At 35.3% G+C, this 24,075-nt stretch overlaps 1 protein-coding gene across 4 annotated transcripts in view; it reads left to right on the top strand.

Annotated features, from left to right (window-relative positions):
• LOC123554135 (guanine nucleotide exchange factor DBS-like) overlaps window positions 1-24,075 on the top strand; it is a 95,770-nt gene that overhangs the window by 28,432 nt on the left and 43,263 nt on the right. For 2 of the 4 annotated variants that reach the window (XM_053548419.1, XM_053548420.1), the window contains exons 2-6: window positions 10,913-10,996; window positions 12,104-12,218; window positions 16,512-16,602; window positions 18,170-18,280; window positions 21,540-21,656. In XM_053548419.1, the coding sequence (XP_053404394.1) occupies window positions 10,913-10,996; window positions 12,104-12,218; window positions 16,512-16,602; window positions 18,170-18,280; window positions 21,540-21,656 (518 nt within the window). Of the gene's footprint in view, window positions 1-3,762; window positions 4,504-9,659; window positions 10,276-10,912; window positions 10,997-12,103; window positions 12,219-16,511; window positions 16,603-18,169; window positions 18,281-21,539; window positions 21,657-24,075 lie in introns of those variants that run through there. The other 2 variants (XM_053548417.1, XM_053548418.1) reach the window with 2 other exon arrangements.

Below are 24,075 nucleotides of genomic sequence, written 5' to 3'. Positions count from 1 at the left end.
TTCCAGAATTACCCCTCCTCCCTACTTTTCACTAGAATTTCAGGTTGAAATTTTGGTGCTCTTTCACTCTACCTCTGTGATTACCAGATAGATTTGATTCAGACTTGAAATAGTTGTTCCACATCATCACTCACATCATTTGACACAAAGTTCATAACACTGACACCATGGCAGTTTTTCATGAATAATGCCCTTATTTACGTAGAATTTTATGTTTTTTTTTTTATACTTTTTCACTATAATTCTGTTATTACAGAAAACATTTGAATCAGATATGAAATAATTGTTCCGCATCATCATCCTCCTCACTTGATGCAAGGGCCATAACTCTTGCATGAATATTTCATGAATTATGCCCCCTTTTTACTTAGAATTTTAGGTTAAATTTTTGATACACTTTCAGTCTATCTCTGTTGTTACTAAATGGATTTGTTTCAGACTTAGAAAAGTTGTTCCACCTCCGTACCCATATCATATGGCACAAAATTCATTATTCTGTCATCAATTTTTCATGAATAATATGCCCGCTTTTTACTGAGAATTTAAGGTTATTTTGATGCATTTTCTTAATATTTCTGTTATTGCAGAAGGAATTAGATTCAGTTTTAAAACAATTGTTCCACATCACCACCCACATCATATGACACAAGGGTCATAACTCTCACACCAATATTTCATAAATTATGCCCCTTCTTTCACTTTGAATTTCAGGTTAATTTTGATGCACTTCCAGTATATTTCTGTTATTAAAGAAGGGATTGATTAAAACTTAAGACAGTACTTCCTCATCATGACACAAGGGTTCACAACTCTTGCACAAATATTTTATGAATCATGTCACATTTTATTTAGAATTTCAGTTTAATTTTATGCTTTTTCACTGTATCTGTGTTGTTAACCTTTAGCCTGCTTGCGGCGAATATTTCTGCCTTTGCGACCAGTGCAGACCAAGATCAGCCTGCACATCCGTGCAGGCTGATCATGGTCTGCACTGTTCGCTATTCAGTCAGTAAATTTTTAACAAACACCCCTTCAAATAATAAATGGTATTGCCAAATTGAATGATGGACCATTCCATTTTAGAAATGTAGCAGGGTAAGGGTTAATAGATAGATTTGATTCAGACTTATTCATTGTCATTAACTAAATCATATGACACAAGGTCCATAACACTGGTAACAATATGTTATGAATTATACCCCATTTTTACGTAAAATTACAGGTTGAAGTTGTCATGCACTTTTGCTCTATCTGAGTTATAACTGAATGGATTTGATTCAAACTTTAAATGGTTGTTCCACATTATTAGCCACATGATATGACATATGGTGCATTACTTTTGCAGATATATTCCATGAATTATGTCCCTTTATTACTTAATATATTGATACACTTACACACTATCTCTGTTATCACTTAAAATACATTTGACTCAGACTTAAGCTATTGTCCATGATCAGTCATTAAACTTTCCAGTGATAGCTTCAGCTTCTGCAGATGTGCCCTGTTTTACTATCCACCTCTGAAATAGTTGAGCGTGCCGTTTTGATGATTGGGGAAAAAAAGTTGATTAAGAATTTCATCAAGATTTTGTGTTTTCTTGAATTACATAAGCAGACAGTTGCAGAGAGAAATGATTGTAGATGAATATTACTGAGATAGAATCAGCCTTACTGGAGACTTGTTTATCGATTTCTGCCAAAACATTGACCCCCGATCCCTCTTTCTTACAACATTGTGAGAAAATCTCTAGCCATTTCAGGTCTATGTTTTGATTGTTTCAGTAATTGTTTTGTGGAAATCTTTGTGTTTTCCAGTCAAAATTAATTGAATTCATATTTATTTATATGTTTCCCCTTCCAATATTTCTCCCAAATGACAGTCAACTCAGTAAGTGGGTGGATTTACGATGAACTTTTTTCTTCAGAGGAAGTTGACTGCTGTTGATGTCAGTTTGATATAGTTTGACAGTTATTTCATTAGTTGGAATTCTTCACATTTGGACTTTTTCTTGTGAGACATAGTGCTTTAAAATTTGTAAGTCGAAAGAAGTTATGCATGAAAGTTAGTAAAATTTCAGTTTGTAAATGAACTCTGGTACTTTTGACGTATGATATATTGTAGTACTGATTTTTAAAGTAAAATGCATTGCAGTATTGAATGTTGAAGTACCAGGGCATTGACTGTTGAGGCAAAATGCATAGAAGTATTGACTGTTTACGTAAAATGCATTGTAGTATTGACTGTTAACGTAAAATGCATAGAAGTATTGACTGTTAACGTAAAATGCATAGAAGTATTGACTGTTAACGTAAAATGCATTGTAGTATTGACTGTTGAAGTAAAATGCATTGTAGTATTGACTGTTGACGTAAAATGCATTGTAGTATTGACTGTTGAGGTAAAGTGCATTGTGGTATTGACAGTTGAGGTAAAATGCATTGTAGTATTGACTGTTTATGTAAAATGCATTGTAGTATTGACAGTTGAGGTAAAATGCATTGTAGTATTGACAGTTGAGGTAAAGTGCATTGTGGTATTGACTGTTTATGTAAAATGCATTGTAGTATTGACAGTTGAGGTAAAATGCATTGTAGTATTGACTGTTGAGGTAAAGTGCATTGTGGTATTGACTGTTGACGTGAAATGCATTGTAGTATTGACTGTTTATGTAAAATGCATTGTAGTATTGACAGTTGAGGTAAAATGCATTGTAGTATTGACTGTTGAGGTAAAGTGCAATGTGGTATTGACTGTTGACGTAAAATGCATTGTAGTATTGACTGTTTATGTAAAATGCATTGTAGTATTGACAGTTGAGGTAAAATGCATTGTAGTATTGACTGTTGAGGTAAAGTGCATTGTGGTATTGACTGTTGACGTAAAATGCATTGTAATATTGACTGTTTATGTAAAATGCATTGTAATATTGACTGTTGAGGTAAAGTGCATTGTAGTATTGACTGTTGAGGTTAAGTGCATTGTGGTATTGACTGTTGAAGTAAAATGCATTGTGGTATTGACTGTTGAGGTAAAGTGCATTGTAGTATTGACTGTTGAAGTAAAATGCATTGTAGTATTGACTGTTGATGTAAAATGCATTGTAGTATTGACAGTTGAGGTAAAATGCATTGTAGTATTGACAGTTGAGGTAAAATGCATTGTAGTATTGACTGTTGAGGTAAAATGCACTGTAGTATTGACTGTTTATGTAAAATGCATTGTAGTATTGACAGTTGAGGTAAAATGCATTGTAGTATTGACAGTTGAGTAAAATGCATTGTAGTATTGACTGTTGAGGTAAAGTGCATTGTGGTATTGACTGTTGACGTAAAATGCATTGTAGTATTGACTGTTTATGTAAAATGCATTGTGGTATTGACAGTTGAGGTAAAATGCACTGTAGTATTGACAGTTGAGGTAAAATGCACTGTAGTATTGACAGTTGAGGTAAAATGCATTGTAATATTGACTGTTAAGGTATGATACATTGAAGTGTAGTCTGTTTAGGTAAATTGCATTGTAGTATTGACAGTTCAGGTTAAGTGCATTGCAGTATTGACTGTTGAGATACATTGAAGTAATGGTTATGGAGTAAAAATACATTGTAGTATTGGCTGTGGAGGTAAAAAAATAGATATTGTTTTGTAGTATTTAATACTGACTGTTCTGTTCTTCTTATCTTTCTTCAATAATGTAGAAGTGAAGCATCCCGCACATGTGGGACCTGTGAGTGAGAAATAATAATATGTATTATTGTAGATGGTGTCTGAGTAATCTTCAGTGTTCTGTTTGGATGTGGCATAACAATAATTGATGTGAAGACAACTTAAGGTTACATATGGTATTATCATAGGAGTATTGACTGGTGAAGAAAGTGACCAATATTATTTCAAATTACCAAAAATGGTAAAGATATAACATGTAAGAAAACAGGTTTTTTTTTAAAAAAAAGGAATAAGTTCTGATATTTATTCTATATATGGATTATATCAACTGAATATTTTAAAATGTGACAATCAGCAATGTGCACAAGTGGAAGTCGGCCCCACAGAGTTAGAGGTCAGAGATATAGCGGTTTAGAAGCTTGCAAAATTGAGAAGGAGATTGAAAACTTTGTTGAGAATTTCAAAAAGAAAGGCTCCGCACTTGATCAGCCTCTATCATTAGAACGACCACCAAGTTTAGAATCGTGCAGTTCCTCTTTATCTAAGTCATCAAGGCCATCCAGTTCACTCTACTCGTCAGACTATACTGACGAGAGTCCGGAGAAAACTGGTTACTTGATGCCAGAAATAGTCCGGAGATATCGCTACAGCACAACAACCACAAGCGATTCCGATGCAGGGGAGGAAGATTTTAGAAGACTTTTGTTAGCATACAAGGACAGTAAAAAACATACTGGGGGTCATGCTTCCCATACAAGTACACATACGTCAGGTCGGAGGTCAAATGTAGATTCGGTCACAAGCTCAAACACCGAAGGCCCTGACGGATATGGAGGTAATAATCGAAATAAGCATTCATAATATTATATTCTTACACATAGGTGATTTTACCCTTTGCCAGCTAAACCCACATTGTATCTCCAAAGTCAGATGACTGTTGGGCAATTCGTGCATTGATGATTGATCGTGCATTATTGCTATTATAAAATTCCATAAAAATCATATTCTTTAGATAGTTGCACTTTGTTCTTTGTTGTATATTTATCAATTACAAAAAATTCATAACACTATGCTACAAAATTTTAAATGATTAAACTGAAACTTTGTTTTGTGTCTTTGAAATATCATGATGTCAATTTCCTGTTTATGGCACTTTCTGTGAATATGCTACTATAAGAAAGACTGCTGCAATGGAAAGTATTTATTTTTGCTTTATTTATTTCTATAATTTGTAAAGTACGATGTGCAAGAAATCTACCACTGTTTGTATGTGCACATGGAAATAACTGTTTTGTAGGTCGTACGGCAGAACATCCTTACTGCGAAACAGTTACCCTTGAACCAGATATTTCTAGACTGCATCTACAGCCAGTGGCAGACTATTACTGGTCAGCTGCTTTCAGTGAAGATTACATAATTTTTATGCACTTTATTCTGATTAAGTCAGTAGAACTGTATTATAGCTGTCATGTTTTGTGACTTAGAAAGTCTTCAAGGAAATTACCTCTGATCAGTAGTTTTCAGTAGTTTCAAAGTATCATAAAACATGAGATATATCTAATTTCTGTGAGGTATATGTTACAGGATATGAGGGTAAGCAGGGTTTATTGCTAGGGTTTCTTTACAGACTCAGCCGTAGTAAATTTCAGGGTCTAAATATCATGATCCAGGACTTATTGTTGATGTTAGGGATTCTGCTATCATCCTTGGTCTGCATATTATGTCTAAAAACAAATCTACTTTGGAAAATCCAAACATACTGTTTGTATTTGACTATATATGGAGAGAAGAAATTTACTAGTACCACATTGCTTTATGTTTTCTACGAATCGTTGCCTGTTTTAAAAGGTATCACAAATTGTTACTGTAACATCTGTTTAACAGATACAAATATCAAAGGTATCATTTGACATCATAAACATGAAACAGAATATAATAATAATAGAGCCACACTGTGTGAAAAAAAATAAACCCTCATATATATGTTTGGCTTAATTAGAATTAAATTGTCATTATCAGTTGTTTCTTAATTAGGACTGTTTTCTAGTACATTTGTACCTGAAATTAATGTTGAAACTTATTTGATATTCAGAATTTTGATTAAAATTTATTGATTGGAAAACATTTTGAGGGAACAGATTGCATATTATATTGTATGTTTTAATAGAATATGCTGCCAGCTGTTACTGTCTACATGAACAAATCATTATTCCAGGGAATAGAAAGGATGTATACTGTGACATGTTGTTATAGGAGATGTTTTTACGAAAAATATTGTAGGAAATAAAGATATGACTTTAAAAGATAAGCATGTGAATTCAGTGGCTTAGTTTTGTGCAGAGTGAAAAATGTTTAGATATTTGCTTCAAGTTGATGATTGCCCCATTTCAGGGAGAAAAGTTTGTTTCTGGAGTGATGTCAATGAGTGAATGTAAAATTTGTCAAATATATTCCTAAATATTTTCAAAATTTTTTTTGCTTTTATAGAGAAAAATAAACCAGAAATGATTTGAAGACTTAAGGCAATAGAAAATTAGTTTTTAGATTCTCATCCCCGCCCGCCCCTATATGAAACCCCCCGCCTCGAAATTTTTTATTAGTCAAAATTCGGATATCCAAAATTTTATATCCGGATACCAGTACACTTGCATAAACATTGCATAATTCTCAAGTTTAAAGAAAATGTTTGACATATTGTGGTGATGCAAAGACAATTTAACAGCATTTGACAGTATCTGATATTAAAATTTACCATGACATTACCTCTTATTATAATAAATTAAGAGAAATGATAATAAAATATCGGCAATTCACACGACTAGCAGACGTTCCGGCAACCTACTTTCGATTTCAAAAACTTTTAGAAAAAGATAAAGCCAATGTATTTTCTTATCCTGATTTGATTGTTATTGGTTTTTATTGATTATAAATAAGTATCTGTTGTCTGAATTTCAATATGTCAATTGTGTTTTACAGGAACATTTGCCTTCGTGGGGAAGCCTGACATGCCATTTTCACGTGCAAAGAATACTGAACTAACTGGCTATTTGTTTCATAGATCTGGAAATAGGATAAAAATATGTTATGTATGCAAGTGCATCTAATTAAGAAACATCTAAAAAAAAAATCTGGTGTAAAACTACTAGATTCCTCGTATTTTATACTTTAAGCTCAAAAGTCAATAGCATCATTATCGGTTACAGGGGTATATATAGCTTTTAGCACATGCTCAGCAGGAATGACAGATTGATTGTTCTTCACAGGTCGTTGTTGTACTTTGACAAAACTAAATATTTTGAATTTGCAAACACTGAACAGACAAATATTGATTTGCCATTGTTGTAGATTTAATTATTTGTAGATCTACAGGATACAATCAACCTTCAGACAAAATGATTAACTAGATCTATCACATTATAAATAAGATAAAAGTTTATCACATGAAATTATTTTTTTCCCCATAAACATATGTATTTCAAAATGAGTTTAACATATAAAAGATTTCAAAGACACAGCAACATACACTAAAATATCAATACAGTGATATTTCAAATATAATTTGTCAAATTGACCTCCAGACTCCCATATTTCCAAATTAAAAAATAAAAAATAAAAAGTGCCCACCCTCCCCATTTTTTCTCAAAATTCGGATGAGAATCTAAATATTTATTTTCTCTGGCCTAATACTAGCTACTGTAAAATATTAGGAAGTATAATTTAATTTTTTAACTATAATTGTTTACTTATTTTCTTTCTTTCTGTGGTTGTTTTGTTAGACAGAAAAATTGATATATATCACAACTAGGAAGTTGAAAATATTATGAATGTCCTAATTTTACCTTTACTTTAAGATAAACATTTTATCTGATACGGTGCATCCTCTGTAGAGCAATTCCACTGGAAATGCCAAACTTTAATTGTATTACAGAGGTTTTTGCTATTAAAGAGGATAATATACTAAAAAACTTGTTTATTTGGAAGGAAAACACGTTTATCTGACTTTATAGGGAAGTATTCCCTGTACAGAGATATCAGTAAATCCTGTACAGAGGTGTCAGTGTTGTCAGTATTCTCTTTACAGAGATGTCAGTTAATCCTGTATAGAGATTACAGTATTCCCTTTTAAAGAGGTTTCAGTGTTGTCAGTATTTCATTCACAGAGGTGTCAGTATTGTCAGTATTCCATTTATAGAGATGTCAGTAAATCCTATATAAAGATTTCGGTATTCAGTTTTAAAGTGGTGTCAGTTGTGTCAGTATTCCTCCACAGTGGTGTCAGTATTGTCAGTATTCCCTTTACAGAGATGTCAGTAAATCCTGTAAAGAGGTTTTGGTATTCCCTTTTAAAGAGGCTTCAGTGTTGTCAGTATTCCATTCACAGAGGTGTCAGTTTTGTCAGTATTCTATTTACAGAGATCTCAGTAAATCCTGTATAGAGGTTGTGGTATTCCCTTTTAAAGAGACTTCAGTGTTGTCAGTATTCCATTCACAGAGGTGTCAGTATTCCCTTTAAAGAGATGTCAGTAACTCCTGTATAGAGGTTTAAGTATTCCCTTTAAAAGAGGCTTCAGTGTTGTTAGTATTCCATTCACAGAGGTGTCAGTATTGTCAGTATTCTCTTCACAGAGATGTCAGTTTTGTCAGTATTCTCTTCACAGAGATGTCAGTTTTGTTAGTATTCTCTTCACAGAGATATCAGTAAATCCTGTATAGAGATTGTGGTATTCACTTTTAAAGAGACTTCATTGTTGTTACTATTCCATTCACAGAGGTGTCAGTATTGTCAGTATTCCCTTTACAAAGATATCAGTAAATCCTGTATAGAGGTTTCAGTATTCCCTTTTAAAGAGACTTCAGTGTTGTCAGTATTCCATTCACAGAGTTGTCAGTATTCCCTTTACAGAGATGTCAGTAACTCCTGTATAGAGGTTTAAGTATTACCTTTAAAAGAGGCTTCAGTGTTGTCAGTATTCCCCATACAGAGATATCAGTAAATCATGTATAGAGATTTCAGTATTCCCTTTTAAAGTGGTGTCAGTTTTGTCAGTATTCCCTTTAAAGAGGTGTCAGTAAATCCTGTGTAGAGGTTTCATTATTCCCTTTTAAAGAAGCTTTAGTGTTGTCAGTATTCCATTCACAGAGGTGTCAGTTTTCTCAGTATTCCCTTTACAGAGATGTCAGTAAATCCTGTATAGAGGTTTTGGTATTCCCTGTCCAGAGGTACTAGTATTCCCTATACGAATGTGCTAGTATTCCTTCAACTGAAGTGTCAGTATTCCCTGTACAGAGGTTCCAGTATTCCCTTTAAAGAGGTGTCAGTAAATCCTCAACATAGGTGTCATTAACACAGGTTATATTGTAAAAACTGTTAAACACCTCTAATGTTGCTACGTATATACAATGTATATGTACCCCATGGGTCTATGACCTTCTGGTTGAATGAAAATTAAACTTGAAAAACTTGAAACTTTTAAACAGTTGAACCAGTTGTCTTCAAGCTATAATGACTTGCAGATAGAGTAAAATCTTTGTCCAAGCACCTCCAGTCCAGGGCAAAACCTGTCTGCAATAAATATGTTTCAGTCCAGTCTCTAGAGAGTTTACACTGTAGAGGGAAAATGGTAAAACATCCTCATTTGCAGTTTGACATAAAAATATTTAAGATTTAAGGTAAATATACATGTTTGGGACATATTATTGCTCTGCAGTGTAGACTTTTATTCAAAGTGTCAGTATATTGAAGTGGATTCGGCAGATAGGGTCATGTGCTTGAATTTTTGGTAGACAGATTTGAAATTATTGGTCCTCGGGTCAATATTCCCTACCTATGGGAAGATCCCACTGTTTATGTCATTTTCACATGTCAAAAATACCATAATGTAGATTTTGATGAAACTTTTTGTAGTTGTAGATGTACTAGTTGTGAATCACATGACAAAAAAACATATATAGGTTGCCAAATATCTTACATTGCTGTTATTGTTTGTTATCATTTTAAATTGTTTTATATCAAAACATATCTATTATCAACATTAACCGTAGCATTCATTGTTTAATACTTCATACTCATTGTTTAATACTTGATACACGGGATGTAATAGATTTCCTTCAATATTTTTGCTACCCGTACTAAAGTTACGAGGCATTATTTTAGTGTTTCCGGATAAATGACATTTCACTTAATCAAACATGCAGAACTTCCTTGAAGACACTATAGATGCTGAGATTTTTTTTAAACCTTTCCCATGTTAGGCTATTTAAATTGGCTGTATTTATATTTGAAATACTTGGATGTTACATCTGCTTCTAGGTTGAAGTCCCTTCTCATTATTTCATATGAAGACATTTTCGATATTTTTATTGACCTCTAATGATCCAAGCGGGTAAATTTAATAATTTACTGAGCATTAATCAAAAACCAAACAATAAACACACAAGATGTGTTTGTTGGATGTGATTGTGAGACATATGCAGGACGATATATCAGAACTGCGTGGTAGTTTCAGGCGTGCAAGAAAATCCTGGAAATTTAGGTCCTCAATGAAGCATTTATTAACTTGTGACGAAGCTGAAGTTATCTACAAAATATGGAAGTATGGAAATTCAGGTGATTGTGCTAGTAAAAATATTGTCTAAATTAGAAGTACATCATGTACACAGGGACTTGTAATATGGTTAAAGTAGTCTACATTAGTTACATGGAAATAAGTTGATTCACATCTACATGAATGCCAATGTTACAACATCTTTCTTTACTTTGTTAAAGATGACAAGTCATGTCTACAAGCAAAGACCAATGAAATAATAAATTCTCAATTTACATAGAGTGAAATCTCCCTAAATCTCATGACAAGCAAATAAAATTTGTTTATCAGTGAAGACCCTTTCTGTGCTCCTTGCTAAATAAGATGTATTGGTCACAGCGATGTATGTTTTCAAGAGAAAACCGTCAAGTTTTAATTTTATTTTCTGATTCCTATAGTGTTTTATGGTTCATTTTCAGGATATGGTTCAGAAACCAGTGCCTATATATAGTCTGCTTTATGATTCTCATAATTATTAAGTACAGGAATGGAGTCATGAACCTAGTCTGCTCCATGATAGCATTGGAATGGAGTCATGAGCCTGTAGTCTGCTTCAGGATTCTCATTGCAGTCAGTTCTTGCATATTTTCAGGAGATGGTATGGAGACAATAGTCAGTGCTTCAGGATTCTCATTGCGTTCTGTTCTTGTATATTTTCAGGAGATGGTATGGGTATGGAGACATGTCCATACAGTGTGCTGGATGTAGCACAGCTGCTCCAGACCAATTTTGCTTTTATATCAGGTGAGTTAGAAAGAACGTTTTAACAGATTATCAGGTAAGTTTTATGTTGATATCATAATAGAAATATCTCCTGGAAGCTCACTGCTCATTTTTATGCCCCCGAAGGGAGGCATATAGTTTTTGAACCGTCTGTCAGTCTGTCGGTCTGTCAGTCTGTCCGCAATTTTCGTGTCCGGTCCATATCTTTGTCATCGATGGATGGATTTTCAAATAACTTGGCATGAATGTGTACCACAGTAAGACGACGTGTCGCGCGAAAGACCCAGGTCCGTAGCTCAAAGGTCAAGGTCACACTTAGACGTTAAAGGTCATTTTTCATGATAGTTGGGCGTGTCCGGTCCATATCTTTGTCATCCATGGATGGATTTTCAAATAACTTGGCATGAATGTGTACCACAGTAAGACGACGTGTCGCGTGCAAGACCAAGGTCCGTAGCTCAAAGGTCAAGGTCACACTTAGACGTTAAAGGTCATTTTTCATGATAGTGCATTCGTGTCCGGTCCATATCTTTGTCATCCATGGATGGATTTTCAAATAACTTGGCATAAATGTGTACCACAGTAAGACGACGTGTCGTGCGCAAGACCCAGGTCCGTAGCTCAAAGGTCAAGGTCACACTTAGACGTTAAAGGTCATATTTCAACATAGTGCATTGATGGGCATGTCCGGTCCATATCTTTGTCATTCATGCTTGGATTTTAAAAATATTGGGCATGGATGTGTACCACAGTAAGACGACGTGTCGCGCGCAAGACCCAGGTCCGTAGGTCAAAGTTCCTAAACTCTAACATTGGCCATAACTATTCATTCAAAGTGCCATCGGGGGCATGTGTCATCCTATGGAGACAGCTCTTGTTTACTAGTTTAAATAAGATTGGGATGTTTATTTGAATGATTAAAATTACTTGCTAATATATACAGTTGAAACTAGGTATCTGAAATTACAAGGGATCAAGCTTTTTACTCCAAGATAACCGAAATTTGATTTAAAATAATATTTTGTGCAGAAGTTTTTCGGACAGGATTGAAAATGTCTGAGATGGCAGGAATTTTGAGAAAAGAGAGGTTGAGGTATCTAGTTTTAACTGTATATTGTATCTTAACAGGAGCCAAGGCAAAGAATGGGGCACCAATAATGACATTTCCAGATCGACCAAATCTACCGGAACCCAACGAAGATGAGTACCGGAAAATTGTCACTTACCTCTGTAGTATACCTCCGTAAGTTTCTACAATACACATTCCAGTCTTCCTGCCGTTGTAATAATTCATTCACCTACAATCAATGCAGCCATCTGCCAGCCCAAACATTTACTTAGTCCAGATAATATAAGAATGTGGTGATATGTTTTGCGGTAGTATAAAGTGGTGATGTATCAGCATTTGCAGAATATATGGGTGTTTAGTGACTAGTCACGTTTCAATTTGTGGTCCATCCAGCGTCTCGCAGTCCCTTCACACTTTTCTACAAATGACATCTCCTCTATAGCTACCGGCCTCTACTATGACTTCTTCTCATGAACTGCTTGGTCTTTAGCAACAGTATAGGGTCCTTTCCCAACTTTGGGTGCTTTACCCTTTTTAGGGGCTGCTAGAGCTAAAAATAGAAAAACCTTTAAATGATTTCTTAAGAATCATCATCAAATTTGGACTGTAACATAATTATAAGGTCTTCCAATCTTGTTCAAATGGGGGTGTTTGGCACCTTTTAGGGGCTGCTAGAGTTAAAAATACTTTTAAATAACATCTTGGCATAAAATGCTTGATAGATCTTCTTCAAACTTTTTCAGCAGTTTTTAGCTCGACTATTTGAAGAATAAGTAGAGCTATCCTACTCACCACGGCGCCGGTGTCACACCTTGGTTAAGTTTTTCCTACCTGTCTACATTTTGACAAAACCTTTTGCGATAAAGCTTTGAAACTTTCAACACTTGTGTACCATCACAATGTCCAGTTTTAGGCAACAGTACATGATTCCATCAAGGGTTCAGTTTTCGTACAAGTCCATGTTTTGTCAAAACTATTTGACATGTGGCTTTGAAACTTTGAATACTTGCTTATCTTCATGATCTCCATCTGTAGGCAGGAGTACATAACTCTGTCAACTATTTTGGCTGAATTATGGCCCTTTTTGGACTCTGAAATTGGTTCAGTTTTCTTACAAGTCCATTACTTCTCCTCTAGTCCAACTAATTTGATGCGATCCTAGGAAATATTGAGATTTTTTTTTGTATGGGCAATAGCCCCACTCACGTCAAACACTCCAAAGACCAAAATAGTTGAACCAATTTCCGATGAAATTTTCATCGCTACCGAGGCTTTACATGCTATAGGTTTAAATGCCGATTATTTCATGAGTTGGCCATAAATTCAAATAAAACTTACATGTATCAAAAGGGGATTCAATTCCTCTTTGATTTATGTAAAAATTATCAAATAATATCCCAAATTACGAAAGTTCTGGTGAGTTAAACCTTTGTATTTACTGTACACGATTAACGCTTACCGTGTGTATACACGCGATAAAACCAATAACTTTACATGACTGTGTACTGTGATTCATCCTCCATTATTTTGATCCTTCAAAGTTTTGACGTTTAGATTGCCAGTCACAAATATAAAACAATCTGAACGTCAAATTATTTTGACTAACTTCTTCTCATGAACTGTTTGATCCTTACCAAACTTTTATTGTAAGGTCCTCTCCCAATCTTGTTCAAATGGGGGTATGCGGCCCCCCTTGTAAGGGCTTCTTGAGCTAGATATAGAAAATACCTTTAAACTTTAAACAACTTCTTCTCATAAATCACTGCATGCAGATAACCATCATTAAGAGACCATCCAGAACATCCTCAGCCTGCTTCAATGGTCTCTACCTATTTTTTTCCACCAAAGATCTAAGAAGCATAAAGTGAAACTCTCATCATGTATGCAATACAAGGCTGTACTCTATTCATTTTCCAAATCTTTACCTACTTACCCTTGCTCCTATTTCATTGAAATTTGGCCAGTTTGTTTTGTCATTTGTCGCCCACACTTTAAAGCTGTCTGGCATGGGTTTTTGTACAAGCTTAGTTTTTGGACAAGCAATAGGCTGTCTGCAGGATTATGGAAAATATATTTTTTTTGCAACAGGAATGGTTTAAAGAAAATAGCATAATTTCAGTTATTGGTTCCTGGCTGCCATTCGTTTCATGCCAGCATTCTCTGTCATTATTCAGTTAAGTGGCAAACCTAAAGACCTTTTAGCACAAAATGTCAAATGTCTATAATCTTTAACAATGGCTGTAAGTAATTGCTGCCTGCAGCAGTTTCCTTTTAGAATATAAAACCACAAATTATACAGGCACCTTCAGTTTTCCAAGGTTTATAATAATATCTGCATATTCTCAGGCAATGGTACAATATGGAAAATGGTAGAAACTGTTTGCCAATGAAGCTAGGAAATAGAAATATGTGGTACATGGAATCTTTTTTTGTAACTCTTTGAAAAATCATGAATATTGGACATGTGTATAATAATATATTACACTGAACTAATGCTCTCTTAAACAGTCTTGATATATTTGAACACTTTCTCAACTCCAGATTGTTAGGATAAAATTTTGATCCATTGCAATGGTCTATAAACCCTCCATGGGACATATTTCTTATATAGTTCTTCTAAAATCTAATTTGCATTGAAAACTGTGCACATTATGCACTCTGCCAATCCCATCAATGTTCAGGCAAACATTTACATAGCAAAGGGAAATAACTCATACAACGGTCAGATAAGTAGGTACAGAATTCAGTTTAGAAGTTTGGTGTAAATACATCAAATGCATTATTATTTTCATGTAGAGAATTCAAGAAATTGTAGTTCTTGGTCTTTAAAGTGATTAACCGTTTGACTTTCATAATATGGCCAAAATGCCAAAAAGAAATGCTACAGGTAGAACTCCTGAATGGTGAGATTTTAGCTATCGGAGAAAAAGGTAACACAGAACAATGCTGGGAAAGTAGTTTGTCTTCGGGTAGAATGGAGTAAGAACAGTTAATGTTAGTATATATCTTTGTTTAAAACAGCCGTTAAAAACCATTAGCCTGCTGGCAGCCTTTGTGACAAATACAGACCAGTCATAATCTGAACTGTTCGCTATTCAGTCAGTAAATTTTCAGTGAATACCCCTTTAAATAAGGAGTGGTATTGCGGAAATTGAATGATGGACCAGTCCATTTTAGAAATTAGCAAGGTAAAGGTTAAAAAGCACAGATTGTGAAATCAGTTGTATTTGCAAGGGGAGAGGTAGGGGTTCAGGCAAGTTTTCTCCGATTTCATTGCTTTGTTCATCAATGGAAAAAGAACCCTGTGAAGCAGTCAAATTCCCATTTCATTTTGAGCTCACCTGAGCCAAAGGCTCATAATAAGCTTTTGTGACCGCTCAATGTACGTTGTCCGTTGTATGTTGTGCGTCGTCTGTCCATCAACATTTTCTAAAACAATCTTCTTCTTGAAAACCACTGGTCAGAATTACACCAAACTTCACAGGAATGATCCTTGGGTGGCCCCCTTTCAAAATTGTTCAAAGAATTGAAGTCCATGCAGAACTCTGCTTGCCATGGCAACCAAAAGGAAAAACTTTAAAAATCTTCTTGTTCAAAACTGCAAGGCATAGAGCATTGATATTTGGCATGTGACATCATCTAATAGTCCTCTATGGCCCAGGGGGCACAAGTTTTATATAGACATGTATAGGAAAAAACTTTAAAATTCTTCTTGTCTAAACTCACAAGACCTAGGCCTTTGATATTTGGTATGTAGTATTGCCTTGTGGTCCTTTACCAAAATTGTTCAAATTATAACCCTGGGGTGAAAAGAGGCCCTGCCCAGGGGAGTCTCAAGTTTTATATAGACTTGTATAAGAAAATACTATAAAAATCTTCTTGTCTGAAAGTTCTAGGCCTAGGCTTTTGATATTTGGTATGTAGCATTGCCTAGTTGTCCTCTACCAAAATTGTTAAAATTATGCCCAGGGGTCGCTTTTTATACGAGATAATATACCGGTAGAAATAAATAGTTAAAAAGTTATCAGATCATATTTCCTAGACTGTTTACTTATAATTACCTGATGACCCCAAGCGATTGTGGTCACTTGACTGTGACCTTGACCTACTGACCTACTTTCTTGTTTTTTAAGATACAGCCTTGAAATTTGGATGACATGTACAGTTTTGCACACCGATCTTAAAACTGACTTTCATTGACCTACTGACGTACTTTCTTATATTTAAGCATCAGTTTGCCATTTTAAAACAGTGGCTCATATTACTCAGGTGGGCGATTCAGGGTCATCACGACCCTCTTGTTCATTAAAAGTTGGAATCCATTTATTTATGTCCGCAACAAAATAGCCATTTCTGCATATACCACAAAAGATCTAAATTTTGTCACAATATGTTTTTGGTTTTTTTCTTAGTGTTTTTTGAAATATGTTCACAGCTTCACAGCTATAGTATTTGATATGATTTCAGGCTACATGAGACACAGATGGGATACGTGTTGTTGGTAGATCGCAGACAGAGTGGCTGGGGTTCTGTCAAGACAATTCTCATGAGATTCTCAGTAAGAATTTAAATTGTCTACATTGATAATATAAGAAGCAGAACAGTTTCCAATATGCTGCTATCAGCTGTTTGATTTAAGAAAGACGTGTACACATATTATTTATGATCATTTTTCTTAAGTATGAAATGAAATCTAAAATGTGAGCCTTTGGGAACTATCACATAGATATTGAATGGACTCCATGATCCCATAGGACCAGAGAATATAACAACATTGAATTCAAGTACTGGGAGACTTTTTACAGTGCCACACGACACTATAAAATGTTGTTGTGATAGTTAATAAAATCTGTAAGAAGACCCTTTGGTAGCATAGAATGCTATGGAACAAAATAATAGCAGACTCAGTTTGATAGAGTCAGTTCATGAGAGGTAGTGGATAGTGCAACACCTCTCATGCCCCCTTGCACATGCTAATGGGAATTTTATTAAATAGATACTGAGTGGACTTAGTAATCCCAAAGAACCAGAAAATATAACAACACGGCAACATTAGTGAATTTTTGATTTGCAGCTGGTGGCAAGCATGTATGTTATAGAATGTCTGACTACTTTTGACTTTTCCATTCAAGAAAAAGAGACAAAAATGTCTGGTCACTACTGAAAGTTTTAGACTTTGATCTTAACTGCACCTGCCCATTAAGCTGAGTGTGATTAGGATCACGGGTCAAGTGATCACAAGTTTGATCACCGTGCAGAGTTGATGTTCACATTTACGATTTGACAAAAGATCCTTCCTTCTCCACCTCTGACTCATGTGGGAAAGTTAATCTGTTTTTAAGAAAAACAAGTCAGTCCTGATGCAGAATCCATGAACACTGTTTAGTTTAAAGGTCCAATACTAAGGAAAGTGAACATTTTAATTTCTTTTGAAAAGCACAGAAACTATTTCATTTTATTGGAACACGAAAGTTGGTATGTAGAAATTCGAAATAAATCGCAGTATATGTACAATTATTTTTCTATGAAGTATGAAGAAAGTTAAAAAGACCTGGGGGGTCATTCTGTCGATTCATTGAAATTTCAACATAATACACATACATTTCTTTGAGTTCCAAAGACCTTCTGTAAATTTTGACCTGCCAATCTTCATTATTTAGTGTCTTGCAGAAGTCTATGCACTGGCTATGAAAAAAATTGCCAACTCACTTTCCCTTAGTAATGGACCTTTAAGTAACTGTAAGTAGATTACATAAATACCATTTTGAAAAATATATTTGAAAACATGTCAAAACAAACAAGACTTTATAAACTTTATATGCTGTGTCTCAGGTCTACTCAGTATATACTAGTATGTACCATGATTACCAATGTATAAATTGCAAGTTTTATTGTCCAGGTAGGCAGATATTCTCTGTGATGATTTTAGAGAAGTTATAAGAAGTTGTTCATCTTCTAGCACTAACTTGTATGTGGAAGTTGTCAGTTTCTTCGGGAGAAAAACTTAAAAGTACTCCAGGAGCTTTGGATATGTTAACTGACTGATGTTATATTACAGCGATCTGATTGAAAATCAGCATTTAACCCATATCAGAAAAGCAAACAGAGATTTTTCTATATTTCAGAGTTTCTTCCCCGGTCATATACAGGTGGTATTCCTGCTACAGCCACACGGCTTCTTCCAGCGAGCTTTCTCGGAATATAGGTCAAAGTTCAAAGAGGAACTCGAATATAAGGTATATATTTTCACACCCTTTTTTTTGTAAATATCAAGTTATAGTTTTGGTTCAAAGATGAGATTTTCCATACTGGGTAATTAAGTATTCATGTCAAAGATAGAGCTAATTTTGGATTGCTTTACATACATTTGAAGTGACATATTTCTTTTTGATCTGAGAACACTTAACTTTTACTGCTAAGTTGCTTATAATGATTTTATAAAAATTTTCTTTGTTGAGTTACAGAATATATACATTAAAGATACTTGTCATTCCAACCCTTCAGTCCGGAGTCTGTAATATATCACAGACGCACCAGATCTGTTTTTAGTCACAGTCTTAGCTCTTGAGTGATGAAAGCATTTTTATGCCCCCCTTCCATGAAGGAGGGATATATTGTTTTGCAGATGTCAGTGTTGGTCGGTTCGTAGACCAATCCGTTTCCGGATGATAACTCAAGAACACTTGGGCCTAGGATCATGAAATTTGATAGGGGGGGTGGTCATGACCAGTAGATGACCCCTATTGATTTTGAGGTCAAAGGTCAAGGTCACAGTGACCCAGTACTGTTAAACAGTTTCCGGATGATAACTCAAGAACGCTTTGGCCTAGGATCATGAAAGTTGATAAGGAGGTTGGTCATGTCCAGCAGATGATCCCTATTGATTTTGAGATCAGTAGGTCAAAGGTCAAGGACACAGTGACCCGGAACAGTTAAACAGTTTCCAGACGATAATTAGAGAACGCTTGGGCCTAGGATCACGAAATTTAATAGGGATGTTGGTTATGACCAGCAGATGACTTTTATTGATTTTGAGGTCAGTAGGACAAAGGTCAAGGTCACAGTGACCCAAAACAGTTAAGCCGTTTCTAGATGATAACTCAAGAACACTTGGGCCTAGGATCATGAAAGTTGATAGGGAGGTTAATCATGACCAGCAGATGACCCCTATTGATTTTGAGGTCAAAGGTCAAGGTCACAGTGACCCGGTACAGTTAAACAGTTTCCAGATGATAACTCAAGAACGCTTGGGCCTAGGATCATGAAAGTTGATTAGGAGTTTGATCATGACCACAGATGATCCCTATTGATTTTGAGATCAGTAGGTCAGAGGCCAAGGTCACACTGACCTGGAACAGTTAAACAGTTTCCGTACAATAATTTGAGAACCCTTGGGCCTAGGATCGCGAAACTTAATAGGGAGGTTGGACATGACAAGCAGATGACCCCTATTGATTTTGAGGTCAGTAGGCCAAAGGTCAAGGTCACAGTGACCGAGAGCAGTTAAAAGGTTTCCTGATAATAACTTAAGAACCGTCGGGCCTAGGATCATGAAAGATGATAGGGAGGTTGGTCATGACCAGCAGATGACCCATATTGATTTTGAGGTCAGTAGGTCAAAGGCTAAGGTCACATTGACCCAGAACATTTGAACAGTTTCCGTACGATAACTTGAGAATGCTTAGGCCTAGAATCATGAAAGTTGATAGGGAGGTTGATCATCCCCAGCAGATGACCCTTATTGATTTTGAGGTCAATAGGTCAAAGGTTAAGGTCACATTGACCCAGAACAGTAGAACTTTTGTGTACAGTAAGCAAATTATTTCTGTTCCATTTGCAATTACTGAATGCATCAAGGGGGCATTTCGTGTTCTACAAACTCTTGTTAGTAGTTACTAGAGTTAATCCTGGTCAGTGAGCTGAACTTGCTCACTTTCTCCTGTGATCAAAAGTTAACATTCAATAAATTTTCAGAATTATTTCAAAGAAATACCATTTGTTAATTATGTTGTGCATGAAATGTGTATGAAATGTCAAGACAAGTGATGCCTTCATACCCTTGAGGAAGAATGTCATGCATTTAGGAAAAACTTGATCCCTACAGGCATAAAGAAAAATAAAGCATGTAACATCCATGAAGTAGAACGTACTTTGTAACAAATCATGCTGGTATAATGCTAGACAATTTCTATTTTAAGGCATAAAATGCACTGAGACTCATAGACCATCCTTGATATTCAGAATTTAAGGAGAAATTAATCCCCAGAAAATTGCAGTAGCAGTATATCTGAATTAGATCTCAAACAAACAAATTGCTTCCAGTATGACTAGATATTCCTGCTATTCTTTGCTATTCAATGAATGGAAAAAAGGTTTTCTGTGAAAAAAGTGATCATCCAGAACTATTGCAATCTATTTGCAATACATACAGTAAAAAGGGTATTGCAAAAATCATAGTATAGAACGGAATGGTATGGAATGGAATGGAATTGAATAAAATAGAAAATAGAATGGAATAGAATGGAACAGAATATAATAAAAAGTCAGGGTTGTCTCAAGGTTGTCCCTCACAAAATTTAACCCTGATTAATTGGTGTGAAGTTTGTGTTGTTTTGTCCCTTTTCCTCAGTAAGATTTAATATTGAGAATTAAAGAAATTTAATTTTAACAGGCCTTTGAATGATCTACAGATGCTACATGGTGCTATGGTGGTATATGCCAGACCAAAACATTTAGTAACCTGATGCTCAGTGAATTGTTATTGGTTACTTTTGACTGTGTCTGGCTTCAAAGTGTTTTGAGGCTCAGATTAGTTTCTGCAGTAATGTAGTCTCCATTATTGGGCTTCTTTTTACAGAAATAAATTAGGAAATAAAACAAGTTTGATGTGTGTTTGGGGAACAGTCCAACTTGTGTTCTTCAGTATAGTGGACAGTGTTTCGAAATGTTTCTGTCTGAATATTGGCAGCAGCATAGTTCTTATGTCTGAATATTGGCCGCAGCATAGTTCTTATGTCTGAATATTGGCCCCAACATAGTTCTTATGTCTGAATATTGACCTCAGCCTAGTTATTATGTCTAAATATTGGCCTCTAGCACAGTTCCCATGTTGTTCCCACTGTCTCGGGAAAATAGTTTTGACTTTTGCCCAGTAACTTGTAAAATGATTATATAAAGTACACTGAAATCCGTATCACATATTTCGGTTTCTCCATAAAATACGGCCATTTTATTGTTACATCATACAAAATAATAGTGGATGTTGTTACAAAAACAATATGTAGATAAAGGGTTGAATATAACTGTGGTAACTCCTATTTGATAACAAAGGACTTATGATGGTTTTCAATTCAAACCTCAAAATAATACTAGTATTAATTTGTAATTTCTTAATTGGAGTTGGAAAAATGTCGTGAAAGAAAGTGCAGTAACTCAAACTAGACACCATTTAAAAATCACTAGGAAATGTAAAAATGATTTATTTGTGTTTTTCAGGTAGTTTCCTTGGACACTCCAGAATCAATGTTTGATTACATTGCACCTGAATATGTAACACCTGATATGGGAGGTCAGCTAGAATTTGATGCTATTGAGTGGACACAACACAGATCTGTAAGTACATGAGATACCTGGTTAGAATACAAATGTAGGGTAAAAATATGTAAAAGTGAGACTATGAAAGGTACATTACTTTGCTGCACATTTTTTTCAAGTGGTTTGACTATTGGAAGAATAGGTAGAGATATTGGACTCACTCATGTATCTACGTCGGTGTCAGTGTTTGTGTCCCTATTTGGTTAAGTTTTTGTATGTAAGCTCATATCTCAGTTACCACCTGTTGGAATGGATTTAAACTTGACACGCTTATTTACTGTGGTAAACTGTCTTATATTATACAGGTTGCAGAACAATGTATTGCTTTTTATGCCACCACACATTTATGGGGGTCCATATAGTGTTGCTGCTGTCCATATGTCCATCCATCTGTCTGTACGTATGTCCCGAAATCTAGTGTGTCCAACTCCTCCCACACTATTAACCTGATTTGCTTCAAACTTTCACAGATAAACAAGCAGATGGCCATAAAGGAAGTATTTTTTTCTGTTTCTATTTTTACTGCAGTTATGGCCCTTTGATAGTTTTTGCTATATAGAGGATGAAACAGTGTGTGGGGGCATCAGTGACCTATGGACAATACTTGTTTACAGAATTATGCCCCTTTTTTGACTATGCAGTTTTTGGTTAAGGTGGCATCTCAGTACCCACTGATGGAAATGGATAGAAACTTCACACACTTGTTCACTGTGCTGATCTGACATCTGATGCACAGGTTTCATAACTCTACATTGCATTTTTACCAGATTTTTCCCCTTTTTTGACTTACCAGTTTATGATTAAGTTTTTGTATGTAAGTTGTTATATCCATACCTACTAATGGGAATGGACTGGAACTTCATGCACTTGTTCACTGTCATGATCTGACATCCAGTGCACAAGTTCCATAACTCTACTTTGTATTTTTATAAAATTATTAACCTTTTTTGACTTAGCAATTTTTGGTTTCGTTTTGTATGTAAGCTGGTATTTCAGTACCAACTTATGGACACACACTTGTCCAGTGTGATAAGCTGACATGCATTGTACAGGTTCCATAACTCTGTTTTAAGTTTTACAAAATTATGTCCCTTTTTCGACTTCTATATTTGTTCGCTTGACAAGGCTGTTAAATAGTGAAGCGTTGCTGTCCTCTGACAGCTCATGTTTTCAAGACTTTCAAGTGAGTTTGAACAAAGCAAATAATATGATTTTTTCATGTCTGATATGGTTTAAATCCATTTTTCAACACTAACTATGCTGCCACAAACTTAAGTTTTGTGGGGTATATAGGTGTCATTTTATGGGGGTTGTTTGGTTGCAATAAAAAGTTTTGGCACAATCTACAGCCAAGCATTGCAGTGTTTTGTGCATTTGGACTTACAGAAGATACGTACACTGGTATCGTTGGTACTTGGAAGTGTGTTTAATGGACTACTTTAAATTTATAGTTTTACATGTATTCCAATGAATCTGCCACTGGATGGAGATGTGCATGTAAATGTTTTAGGCTCATTTGACGTATTGCAGAGTTATGCTTTCTTGGACTGAGACGGCATTTCTTGTTTCTTCTGAAGAAGTCTAGTTAGGTTATTGTAATGGTGGCCTGTTTACGTAAATAGTCTTTTTAGCTCACCTGTCGCAAAGTGACAAGGTGAGCTTTTGTGATCGTGCGGCGTCCGTCGTCCGTAAACTTTTGCTTGTGACCACTCTAGAGGTCACATTTTTCATGGGATCTTGATGAAAGTTGGTCAGAATGTTCATCTTGATGATATCTAGGTCAAGTTCGAAACTGGGTCATGTGCTGTCCAAAACTATGTCAGTAGGTCTAAAAATAGAAAATCCTAGAGGTCATATTTTTCAGTGGATTTTCATGAAAACTGGTCAGAATGTTTACCTTGAAAATATTTAGGTCAAGTTTGAAACTGGGTCACGTGCCTTCAAAAACCAGGACAGTAGGTCAAATAAAAGAAAAACATTGTGACCTCTCTAGAGGCAACATTTTTCATGGGATCTGTATGAAAGTTTGTCTGAATATTCATCTTAATGATATCTAGGTCAAGTTCCAAACTGGGTCATGTGCGGTCCAAAACTATAAAAATAGAAAAACCTTATGAACTCCCTAGAGGCAATATTTTTCAATGGATCTTCATGAAAATTGGTCAGCATGTTCACCTTGATGATATCTAGGTCAAGTTTGAAACTGGGTCCACTGCGGTCCAAAACTAGGTCAGTAGGTCTAAAAATAGAAAAACATTATGACCTCTCTAGAGGCCATATTTCTCAATGGATCTTCATGACAAATGGTCAGAATGTTCACCTTTATGATGTCTAGGTCAGCTTCCAAACTGGGGCATGTGTGGTCAAAAACTAGGTCAGTAGGTCTAAAAATGGAAAAACCTTGTGACCTCTCTAGAGGCCATACTTTTCAATGGAT

Source organism: Mercenaria mercenaria, chromosome 7 (genome assembly GCF_021730395.1).
Source record: "Mercenaria mercenaria strain notata chromosome 7, MADL_Memer_1, whole genome shotgun sequence".
Taxonomy (NCBI): Eukaryota; Metazoa; Mollusca; class Bivalvia; order Venerida; family Veneridae; genus Mercenaria; species Mercenaria mercenaria.
The sequence above is the reverse complement of the archived record's forward strand: the minus strand, read 5'-3'. Positions and strand labels throughout refer to the sequence as shown.